The sequence below is a fragment of the Cervus canadensis genome, chromosome 10 (genome assembly GCF_019320065.1).
Source record: "Cervus canadensis isolate Bull #8, Minnesota chromosome 10, ASM1932006v1, whole genome shotgun sequence".
Lineage (NCBI taxonomy): Eukaryota > Metazoa > Chordata > Mammalia > Artiodactyla > Cervidae > Cervus > Cervus canadensis.
The window spans coordinates 33,658,854-33,671,793 of record NC_057395.1 but is presented as its reverse complement, the minus strand read 5'-3'; the positions used below and the strand labels follow the sequence as shown (position 1 = coordinate 33,671,793).

The window sequence follows — 12,940 nt, the reverse complement described above, 5'->3', positions numbered from 1 at the left end:
AAACTAGTACAGAGGCACATCTACTTCACAGATTAGCCCAGACTTGGGACACTCATGTGCGCTTTCCTTCCCTAGCCATGCTCCCTGCTTGTGAATCATGATAGTACTGTGGTGACCTTAATTTTCCAAAAAAGCTGATTGATGATTTATTTTTTTAGTAAAAAAATGCAAGCACGTAGGGTAACTCCCTTCAGCTCCCTTCAGTTTCTTATTCTCTGGTCTTCCCCTTTATAATATCAGAGGATAATGCTTCCTTTCTAGACTGGACATAAAAAGAGATTCTTTGAACATAGCAACCCCAGGTAGCCTGAGTGTTATCTTCTGGTTGTAAAATGCCCAGGAGTATTTCTCCTTTAATAGAAGATAGGTTTGCTGTAATGTATTCAACTTGGTTTTAAATATTAGGGACTATAGAGACTTCCTTAGTGGTTCAGTGGTTAAGACCTCACCTTCCAGTGCAGGGGCTGCCGGTTTGATCTCTGGTTGGGGAGCTAAGAGTCCACATGCCTCTGAGCCAAAAAAAACCAAAAACAAAAACATAAAATAGAAGAATATTGTAACAAATTCAATAAAGATTTTTTAAATGATCCACATCAAAAAAAATCTTAAAAATACAAAATAAAATTTAAAAAAGAAACAGAAGAAAAAAAGAAGAAAAAACAAACAAAAAGAAAAACTCTTAAAAATAAATAAATATCAAGGACTTTAAAGTCAAAAGCCCTTCTAGGCAGCTAACTTACTAATAAAATTAGATACATTACAATTAACATCTTTCAATATCAAGTTAAGTTGGAGCCAACTACAATTTATTGGAGGATATATCTCATGAAAACAAAACATTTTAAAGGCTATGTATTTTACAGTACACCTTTATTCTGATTGGAAATGAATGAGAACTTTAATGTTCTAGACTAAGCTTGGATATGAAATTGCCCTGCCCTGGTAGCTCGGTGTCTGCCTGCAGTGCAGGAGATTTGGGTTCGATCCCTGGATTGGGAAGATCCCCTGGAGAAGGGAATGGCAACCCACTCCAGTATTCTTGCCTGGGAAATCCGATGGACAGAGGAGCCTGGAGGGCTATAGCCCATGGGGTTACAAGAGTTGGATGTGACTTAGCAACTAAACAACAACAAGTTTAGATAACTGTCACCATGTGGAGGCGGGCAACTCCTCACTCCAGCAGGGACGCGCCACATCTGGACAAAGCTATGAGGCTAAAGTATAGGTTTCTCAAGTTCCTTGGTGACAAGTCTTGGGGCGCAGTGGGGTAAGATAAAATGAAGCCTGTATGCAAGTAAAACTTTTCTTTAAGAGATGGTTTAAAGAATGTGGAGCATTTTAAAAGCGTTTATTGAATTTGGTACACTATTGCTGCTGTTTTGTATTGTGGTTTCTTTGACTGCAAGGTATATGGGATCTTAGCTCCCTGACCAGGAATTGAACTTGCCTTCCCTGCTTTGGAAGGCAAGGTCTTAACTACTGGACCACTGAGGGAGTCCCTAAAACTATTTTTAATCTCTTCTACAGTAGCTCTTTGCTTTGCTTTTCCTTTAGTATTTAGCAAAGTCTTTCAAGATTTTCAACTCTTCTTCAGTGGGAACCAAGAGAAAATATCTTTGATTAATCTTGGTGACAACATGGTCAAGAGAGATACCCTAAAGGCAGGTAAATTTCAAGGGCAAAGGAGTTACTTGGTTGACTACCTTCCCAACCTCTAATAAATATGCCTTTTAGAGGTAAAGTTTGGAGGGAATGCACTGTACTGTGTAGTGGTGAGGAAGATATTTTCCTGACAAGATTATTTACTGCCTTCCGCACCCACTCACTAACATCATTCCATCTCTTTATTGCAAAACCTTGATCATAGCTGGCAACTAATGAGTATGATATTAATTGAAAGGAAATTTAAGGGTTTTTTTTTTTTTCACTCAAAAGGATATATACATTTTAACTGATAACCCTTAAAGACTAGAGGCTATTTTATGATTAAAGGAGTTATTAATTAACGATGAAATTTCAGATGGAGGGAGGTCTACCAGGGACTGGTAACTGGCCATACTTCACAACTATGCCTGTAGATTTTTTATGCCCAATATTCATCTCTTTTAACCTGTCCTAATCTGTTTTTTAAATGTTCTGTTCAAAATCAAAGGTTAAGGTGATTATTTTTGGGAAATGTTTTCCATATATCCCAAGGGAAATCTATCAACTTAGAGTCTGAAAAAGATGATAAACTTTATATTTATGGTAAATGTCTATGAAAATATATGTATTTGTTAATGAAAAGCTAAGGTGAAATAACCATAAGATACGTGTGTGAATTGATGTGCTATCATGGTTGGCTTGTAATACTAAACTTGACTTATGATGCATGCAAATTACATATTCCTTGATCAACAATAATTATTTGTGAATTGCATGCTCCTAGATGTCTTGACATGAGTATGATTCCTTGTTTCTATATCACCTTATTTAAGAAAAGATTTAGAGGGCTAGAATGAGATTATAAATGTCTTTCAATGACTTATATATTCATTTATCAGTAAGTGAAATCTTTATTGTCTAATTTCATTGACATTTGACTTTTAGGTATTCAGAGGATGACTATCTTCAGATTATCACAAATATCCAGAGCTGTCCATGGAAACGACAAGTAGAAGAATATGAGAATTTTAGGTAAAAAGTTTTTCCATAAATAATATGAGTTTAAAACTGTTTTGTACATTTTCTCTGTGGAGAGAATAAGTGATGTGTTGGGGTTTTTCGTTGCTTGTTTTTTAATTTTATTTTTGGCTGTTTTGAGTCTTCACTGCTATGCATAGACTTTCTCTACAGTGAGTGGAAGCTACTCCCTAGTTGTGGTGTTTGGGCTTCTCATTGCAGTGGCTTCTTTTTTTGTGGAGCATGGGCTCAGTAGCTATGATTCCCAGGCTTTAGAGCACAGGCTTAGTAGTTGTGGTGCACAGGCTTATTTGCGCTGCAGCTTGTGGGATCTTCCTGCACCAGGGGTTGAACCTGTGTCCCCTGCTTCGGCAGGTGGATTTCTAACAACTGAACCACCAGGAAAGTCCCATAATGTGTTGTTAAAAAGAAAAGTAGAGGAAGCCAACTGACAATCAGGAACATTTCCTTCTAAGAGTCTTTCATGAGACACAAGGCTCTAACTCCATCTTATACATAGAAATTTGTATTTGTAATTATGTTGCTGATGTAATTATAAAAATCTCAAGTTCAAAGAGAAAGTTTTTGCTGTACTTTTTATTATTTTAGAAGATTTTGCTGCTTCTTTGTACTGTTTGTATTTGACATTTATTTATTTATCTTGTATGGAATTTTGGAAAACAAAGATAAAAATCATCTATGGTCCCATCACTGTAGAACAAAAGCCATGTTCCTTTCAGCATATTCCTTTCACGTTTTTCTCATTAGTTTTTTAATCTCAGCAACATTCGGAAATATGAGATGCTCCAGGTAATAACCAGGGAAGTACTGTCAGCCTGACAGGACCAGGTCATCAGTGGCTGATTACAGAGCTGTCTGTGCTGGCATCACTTGGAGCCTACCCAGACAGAATAAATTATATCAAAACAATATCCTGTGGTGGGGGTTGCCTGAGTACTTCTCTGGCACCCCTTCCTCCTCTGAAAGCTGCTCATAGAGTAAAGCCAAGCCAGGCATTGGTGTGTCTGCCTGGGCTACATCACTCTGCTTTTCTTTGCTTCTCATCAACACAGGTTTTGTCTTGTGCCAAGTTAAGACAATTCAGAAATATGTTCTTATCTTTACTAGTTCCTGTTTTATTGGGTTGGCCAAAAAGTTCATTTGGGTTTTCCTGTGACATCTTATGGAAAAACCAGAACACACTTTTTTTTTTGCCAGCCCAATACTGTAAGTATCAAACTCTTAATAAAGAGACTTGGTTTCCTCCTGAGACTCCCTAAAAAGTTTGTGCTGTTCACGTCTCTTTGGGGTGGTGAGGCTGCTCTCCTGCTTGTAGGGTCCTTCAGTCAGTATATACTGGAGTCATTAGATCAGCTACCTTTGATTCTGGTGCTAATTGAAGCTGGCTTGTGGGCAACTCCCATTGGGTGAATGAGAAACTTCTTGATTGACTCAAAGCCAAAAAGGGACATCTTTCTTTTACTGAGTAGACACAGAGTTGTCATAACTTCCTGGAGGATTCCATTGTCTTTCTTAACTAGCATTTCAGAGTATAGGATTCCTGTTTAACTATTTAATCTCCAGGACATTTGAGGCTACATTGTCCACTGTAGACAGAAAGTGTCCCCTCAAAAGTCAAATTGAAAACCAAATGTCCAATGAGATGGTAGAGCCTTTGGGAGGTAGGAGGTGATTGGGTTATGAGGGTGGAGCCCCCATAAATAGGCTTCATGACCTTATAAAAGAGCCCATGAACTGCTGTTGAGCCCCTTCCATCATGTGGGGACACAGCAAGAAGACGGCTGCCTAAGAACCCTGAAGTGGATTCTCACCAGACTCTGAATTGGCCAACACCGTGATTTTGGACTCCCAACCTCCAGAGCTGTGAGAATAAATTGCTGTTGTTTATAAGCCACCTGGTCTATAGAATTCTGTTATAGCAGCTTAAATGAACTTGGACAGAGTCCTACTGAAGACTAGATTTGAAAGATTTTTGTGGCAGGAAGATCAGATAGAAACTGCACAGGCAATTGTAACCTGGTTGATCAGGGTCAGTGAGTAGCGGAAGAGTCTGGTTTTGAGAGACGTTTCTACAAGTGCAGAGTAGGCAAAAAAAGAGAGAGAGATTGAACTATTGAGGATCAATCCCAGATAATTAGCTGGAAGTACTAGATGAGTTGTGACATTGACAGTTAATATAAGGGTAAAGGAACTTCTACTTCTGGCTGTAAAGTTGATTTAGAGCAAACCTCCTGAGAATAATAAGAGCAAAACAAAGCATACTAAACACCCCATTGAGGCAATGGAGAACTCCCAAGGCAGGGGAATTTCCAGGGCAAAGATCCAGAAGCAGAGAGAAGCTGAAGGAGAAGAGACCTGCCTTTGAAGCTACTTTTCCTCACAAGGAACTTGCTGGTTGCAAAAGCAAAAGCATGGGGGAGAGGCAGAAACATTGAGCAGTGCTTCCAGCAAACCCTAGAGAAGACCAATTTTCTTCACAACTGAAGCTCGGTTGAAGTCATTTCCATCCTCACTTGGACTTAGATCTGCCATTAGCCTAGATGGCTGATAAAAACAAAATAATCCTGGGGCATTATTTAATCCAGTGGTCTTCAACCTTTTCGGCACCAGGAAATGATTTTTGTAGAAGACAATTTTCCACAGACTAGGATGGGGGGCTGGTTTCAGGATGATTCAAGTGCATTACATTTATTGTGCACTTTATTTCTATTATTATTATGTTGTAATATATAATGAAATAATTATACAGTTGTCACTTACCACTCCCTTATCAGTGAGGTGTTGATGTGAGTCTGCAAGCAATTGATTTATTATGTTCTCTGTGCAAACGTCTCTGCTAATGATAATCTGCATTTGCAGCCACTCCCCGGCACTAGCATCACTGAGTCAGCTCCACCTTAGATCACCAGGCGTTAGATTCTCATATGGAGCGGACAACCTAGATTTCTCCCATGGGCAGTTCTTAGTAGGGTTTGTCCTCCTAAGAGAATCTAATGCCACTGCTGATCTGACATGAGGCAGAGTTCAGGCAGTGATGTGAGGGATGGGGAGCAGTTGAGGCTTCATTCGCTCACCCACCGTTCACCTCCTCCTGTGTGGCCCAGTTCCTAACAGGCCATAGACCAGTCGTGGGGACTCCTGATTTAATTGAGGGCCTCAACAAAAAGATTGAAGAAGGACCAGTGTGCTCTCTCCCAAGGAGAAGACTCATCTCCTCTGCCATTAGCCTTGAGACTCCTACTGGGACATACACCATTGGCTCTCTTGGTTTGTAGGCTTTGGGTGTGGACTGGAACTACACCGCTGGTTTCCTGAACCTCCAGCTTGCAGATAGCCTATCGTGGGACTTCTCAGTCTCCATAATCATGCGAGCCAATCCCTCATCATAAATGTTCTTTCTACATATCCACAGAAGAAAAATAATCCACTCTGGAAGAAGATAACCTCATTATGATCCTTGAATGATCCCTGCAAGTTGTTACTCACAATGTCTAGCTCAATTAAAAAGAGATTTCTTGGGACTGCCTATTGGTGCAGTGGTTAAGACTCTGCATTTCTACTTCAGGGGGCATAGGTTTGATCCCTGGCCAGAGAACTAAGACCCCGAATGCCTCATGGTGCAGCTCAAAAAAAAAAACTTTCTTTTAATTTAAAAAAGAGAATTCTTTTTAAAGATTTTCCCTTCTTTTCTGTGTGTGTGTGTGTGCATGTGTGCACACACTAAAAATCAAGGATCTCTTTGAATCCAAAGCTGTATTAAAGAAACTGGTACAAATGATGATGGATAAATACTATATAGCTGGATGGTATGCAGATAGACTAGCCATTTTCCCCTTAGAACTGTCTCAATATAAAAAGTGCATCCATCACCATGATGGTTACCCAGTGGTCTATCTATCGTTCAGGGCCAATTTAAGTAAACATCTGGGACTATAGTACTAACTGTTTGTTGCCACTCAAGAGAACAGTCATGGTGACATTTATTTATTTATTCGAATATTTATTATATCAAAATGTTCTTTTTATGGGCATATTTGTAAACTAAATTAGATAAACCCTCAACAGAAATCTGTGCCATTAAATTATATTAAACCATTCACTTCCCTCAATTTTTACTGCTATAGCTTGCCAAATCTGGAGAGTTTCTGGCTTATTTATAAAGCTGGTATTATAGAAATGTCCCCTATTATTATAGTTGTCAAGTGGCTAAATACTTTTCTATTTTATTTATTTATAGCAATTTATACCAAACTGAAGAAAAGTGAAAGGTGGTGATACTCTTTTAGCAGGAATAACAAAAGTTACACTAAACTGTGAAAAATACGAGCAAGTGAATATATTCTAAATCCAGCTGTAGCCTGATTGTTGAAACTCCCAGCAGTTGACAACTAGGAGCTATTGAAGATTATGGGATTTTTGTGGTCACAGGATCTCAAAATCAGAGAGCTTTTTTAAGTGTTTCTAAAATGAATGTGCTACTTGCTAGCAGAGGGCATGCATTTTATTTATAAATAAATATTTGTTTTGGGTTTACTATGTCAAAGAACAGGCTTAAGCCTGATACAGTGTCAGCCACAAAGTAGAACCTTAATAAATATGTATTAAATAATGGATGCGTGAAAACAAGAAGATATAAGGTTTTCTCACTGACTTCAAGGAAATTGTAAACCATTTGGAGAGATAAGAAATAAAAGTGAATGTGTGTGCTCAGGTGCTCAGCCATGTCTGACTCTTTTTGACCCCATGGGCTATAGCCCATCAGGCTCCTGTGTCCATGGGATTTCCCAAGCAAGAATACTGGGGTAGATTGCTGTTTCCTAGTACAGGGCATCTTCCTGATCTAGGGATTGAACCTGAGTCTTCTGCACTGCAGGTGGATTCTTTACCAGCGTACCATCTGAGAAGCCCCAGACTGTTTATGATTTGATGTATAGCTAGTGCTAGTGTTAGTCATTCAGCCGTATCTGACTCTTTGTGACCCCATGGACTATAGCCCATCAGGTTTCTCTGTCTATGGGATTTTCCAGGCAGGAATACTGGAGTGGGTAGGTATTCCCTTCTTCAGGGGTTCTTCCCAACCCAAGAATAGAACCTGGGTCTCTTTCATTGCAGGCAGATTCTTTACCATCTGAGGTACATGGGAAGCCTGAGTGATGTATACAGATACTACAGTAGTGAAGGGAAAAAATACTCAAGAAAAAAGAAAATCTCAGCCCTCTTTTATTTCTTCCTTGGCATATAATTTCATTTGCAAATAACTGTACAAAATTAAGAATGTCAAGGTCTTCCCTGGTGGCTCAGATGGTAAGGAATGTTCCTGCAATGCTGGAGACCTAGGTTCCATCCCTGGGTTGAAAAGATCCCCTGGAGAAGGAAATGGCAACCCATTCCAGTATTTTTCCCTCAAGAATCCCATGGACAGAAGAGTCTGGCAGGCTATAGTCCTTGGGCTCACAAAGAGTCAGACGTGACTGAGTGATTAACACTTCACTTTCAAGAATGTCAAGCTGTCTGCCTTCTGCTTTTAAAATCATTTATTAATTTTCATATTACAATTATTTCCCCCAAGCATAAGTTGGTACACGTATGATTTGCATAAAATCTAACCTGGATTTCAGTTTAAGAAATTATAGATGGTTTCCAGTTTACAATGGTTCAACATAACAATTTTTTGATTTTATGATGGTGCACATTCAATATGCATCCATTAAAGACAACTTCACATTTTGAATTTTGGTCTTTTCCGTGGTGTCTGAGGACAGAGAGAACAAAACCTTCCCACTGCACTGAGAAGTTATCTTGAGATTGAAGATTGAGGCAGGTAGCTCTGTATAATCAGTGGATCCATTTATCATGTGGTAACTTACTTACAGAGTGGAATCAGGTGGATGGTGACCCAGAGCTGTACTTCACATCCCCAGGGGGCCATTGTAACAACTGTATAGTTAACTTAGGGTGTGGGGGAATGTACTTGCAGGCAGTGGGTGCATTCCTAAGTCAAGATTTATGATGGAGAGCTGGTCTCATGCTGCTGCTAAGTTGCTTCAGTCATGTCCGACTTTGTGCAACCCCATAGATGGCAGCCCACCAGGCTCCCCTGTCCCTGGGATTCTCCAGGCAAGAACACTGGAGTGGGTTGCCATTTCCTTCTCCAATACATGAAAGTGAAGTCGCTCAGTCATGTCCAACTCTTAGTGACCCCGTGGAGTCCAGTCTACCAGGCTCCTCCATCCATGGGATTTTCCAGGTAAGAGTACTGGGAGTCAGGAATATATCAGCAAAGGTCTTTATCAAGAGACGCAGATTCGATCGCTGGGTCTGAAGATCACCCAGAGTAGGAAATTGCTATCTATTCTAGTATTCTTCCCTGGTACCTCAGCTGGTAAATAATCTGCCTGCAATGCAGGAGATCCGAGTTCAATTCCTGGATCAGGAAGATCCGCTGGAGACCCTAGGGATAGGCTGCCCACTCCAGCATTCTTGGGCTTGCCTGGTGGCTCAGCTGGTGAAGAATCCGCCTGTAATGTGGCAGACCTGGGTTCGATCCCTGGGTTGGAAAATCCCTTGGAGAAGGGAACAGCTACCCACTCCAGTATTCTGGCCTGGAGAATTCCATGGACTGTATAGTCCATGGGGTTACAAAGAGTTGGACATGACTGAGTGACTTTAACTTTCACTAGTATTCTTGCCTGGAAAATTCCATGGATGGAGGAACCTGGCAGGCAACAATCCATGAGGTTGCACAGGGTTGGACATGACTGAGGGACTAACTTTCACTAGTATGCTTGCCTGGAAAATTCCATGGACAGAGAAACCTGGCAGGCAACAATCCATGAGGCCACAAAGGGTTGAGCATGACTGAGCGACTGAGCACAGCATCCCTTTAATGATTAACTTATAGCAAAAGCAATAGAATACAAATATTAAAGTGAAAGAAACAGATCCAATATGGAGTCAGCTGTGTTCCTCCCTGTGACAGTAACATTGAAATACTTAAACATGTTTTGAAATACTCCCTACTCCTTGTTCTCTACTTCCTCTACTTCACCCCTGAAAACTATTTTGTGAAGCTTTAGGAAGCAGGTTTTATCCTAGCAGAAGATTTTTGAGCTTAAATAATCAATCTTAGATTTCCTAGGTAACTTGCATGATAATTACTGCATTAGCTTTCAGGAATCGTTTTTTAACTTAAAAGAACTGTGTTCATTTGTGTAATCAATTACAAAAAGCTAACAGTTACACAAGCAACAGTGCTTAATTTTCATTTTACTTTCTCTTTTTTCCCCCCAGAAATTATCATATGCTTATTTTGGTTTTGGTTTCTTTTGGATCCTCTAACACCATTTAATTTCTTTAGACACTGCTGTTTCATAGACATGAGCTTGAATCCAGAAAATGACTGAATATTATCAATCACGTATTTACTGAAAACTTAGTGGCAGAAAATGGTGCTATTAGAAAAATGCATGTGTTTAAGATTCATGCAAATGAGATGCCTTTCAAATTACTTGTAAAACAGGTGTTTTGTGCTTGATTACTTTGTTATAGATAACTATTACATGGTAGCAATTTTATTAAATTATCCCCTCAGGTTTGGTTAGATTAAAATTTTGTGAAAATAACTTTGTCTTTCTCTGTTTTGACTATATAAGAAAAAATTTCATTGCTCTCTCAGATTCTTTGATATCTCTAAAATAACAGCCAGGGTGTTACTTTTGTTTTTATTTGGACTCCATTGAAAAAGTACAGTGTTAAACCAAAGAAATGTATAGACTACATATCATATATGCTAATTTTTATGTATTTTTGACTGCACTGTGTGGGTTGTGGGATCTTATTTCCCCAACCAGGAATTAACCCAGGCCAATGGCAGTGAAAGTGCTGAGTCCCAACCACTAGACCATTGGGGAATCCCTTCATATATGTTAGTTTTTTTACTACATGATGCTTACATATTTGAAATGGTGCCATTTCATGATTTATCTCTGTGAAAGGGCATAAATACTGCAAATAAATAGATGGATAAGTTAATATTTTTCAAATCATAAAACTGAGCAACCAAACTTACTTGAACCAACAAAGTTTTCAACTATCTTCTGAAATATGACTCCAAAACCAATAATTGTGGTTTGATTTTGGTTAGTATTTGGTGGATTTATGCTTTTTTTTTCTTCCAGTTAACAGTTAGCATTATTATGTCCCAGGCATTTTGTTTTGTAGCACTGATATCTTAGAGAGAAGCAAAAGTCATCTCTATCAGAGACTTCTTTTGACTATACAAAACCATGTTCACTTTTTCTGAACCTCTGTTCTCTTCCTCCTCATAACCTTTAAATACTTGCTGCTTATGATTCATACAGGGTGACTCTGATGATGGCTCAGAGCAATACATATTTTTAAAAAATTTAAGATGTTTGCACTTTATGATAGATGTTTTGGGTCAGTTGTCAGATTGAAAAAGCTTCTTTCCCTCATTTCCTCTGCCTTGAGACCATTTTTCAGTGTTAATATCCTGTCATATCATTTTCTATTTGTCATGCCATGCAGTCTGCCTGTGCATTTAGGGAAGTAACAAAACCACACCATGTCATTACACCTGCCGTATTTAATAATAGAAACTGGCTTTTGCACATTTAGGGACCAATTCCTCCCAGTCTTCAGAATATAGACTTTGCCTTAGAAATGCATCAAACCACGTGGGATTCATTCATCTTCTAGATTTTATTTCAAAAATGTATTTCCCAAGTTGTACTTGGTATTGACCATATTGCTTTATGCTCCTAGATCAGAGCATACTGTTGGGTGAATGTGTAATTTCCTCGGTTCTGTCTCATCACAACAAAAATTTGAAGCAATGGATGGACCAGTGTTACAACCCCATGCAGTTTCCTTGGATGGACCAGTGTGACAGCTCCATGTTACATCTCAGTTTTATTTAGAAAGCAAAGACAAGACATATTTGAGGCATGAGGGCGGGCCGACCCATGCGAAGACATGAAGAGAAGAGAAGCACCTGGCCCAATTTTGGCTCTTTTTATGTGTTTTTTTCTCCTCAGCATGCCCTATGTAAACTGGGCTAGCTAGGAGTGCTGTTTGTTTTACCTGAGGTTCTCACTCTGTTCTCCAACATTCCTTTGTTCTGTTTGCAGGCTTTTCCCTTCTTTGTCTTTTAGCCACCGCCATTTCCTTTTCCTATTCTAACTACCTAACAATACCAAGTACAACTTGGGAAATACATTTTTGAAATAAAATCTAAAAGATGGATGGATCCCATGTGATTTGATGCATTTCTATGGCAAAGTCTATATTCTGAAGATTCTGCTCCTTGGAACATTGCTTCATTGGTACATTACATTGTGTGAGTGCTCTGGGTCTTAGTTGCAGCGTGTGGGGTCTTTTTTGCTGCAGTGAGTGAGCTTCTCTCTCGTTGAGGTGTGCAGACCTAGTTGCCCTGTGGCATGTGGGATTTTAGTTCCTTGTCCAGGGATTGAACCTGTGTCCCCCACATTGGAATGCATATTCTTAGCTACAGACCACCAGAGAAGTTTCCATTACATTGTTTAAACACTGATGCATTGTGTCTGTATATATGTAGATCTTTCTCCAGTGTTTCAGTATTATCTCCTTCACTTCTGAGTTAACATTTCAATGGAGTTCCTGTCCTGTACTTTGACAGTCAGTCTTTCACATTTTATTTACCCTGGTTTTCTTATATTCTACTCAAATAGATGATCTGGTCTTTCATAAAAGTCAAAATATCAGTGTACACATACAAGGGAAAAAGTCATCTGAGATGCAGGCAAAATTTGGTCTTTATTCATTCTCTTCCTCAGCCTGAAACCTTTGTCATTCCCATTGTGAACAGAGAAAAACACCCTCTTAGGTTTTCCTCTGGCTGCAAGTTATGAAGCAGAACTTTGAGTGGGTTGAGGTAAAGTGAAAATTGTGAAGTATGTAAAACTTTCATTTATTGTATATTTCATATATGTATATTTCAAAATGTATTTAACATCTAAGTCTGGGGCAGGTGCCTGGACTTCTCTCCACCCCCCTTTTGGATCTTCTGTAAATTATCCCAGTTCCTTCCTCATTTCTCACTTGCTTCTGTACCATGGGATGTCAAGTTTCCATGTTTCCAAATGTTTTCTCCCATATTCTTCCTCAAAACTCCACTTTTTCTGTGCTAGATCATCCCTGCTAGGGGATGTACTAATTCATGTTATGATGTGAATGGTGAATGGGGTGGCTTTTCTGAACA

The 12,940-nt window shown here is 39.3% G+C and overlaps 1 protein-coding gene across 1 annotated transcript in view; it reads left to right on the top strand.

Annotated features, from left to right (window-relative positions):
- Positions 1-12,940, top strand: part of ST8SIA6 (ST8 alpha-N-acetyl-neuraminide alpha-2,8-sialyltransferase 6) — a 143,782-nt gene that overhangs the window by 99,713 nt on the left and 31,129 nt on the right. The window contains exon 4 of the mRNA XM_043480191.1: positions 2,590-2,676. Coding sequence (XP_043336126.1) covers positions 2,590-2,676 — 87 coding nt within the window. The remainder of the gene's footprint in view (positions 1-2,589; positions 2,677-12,940) is intronic.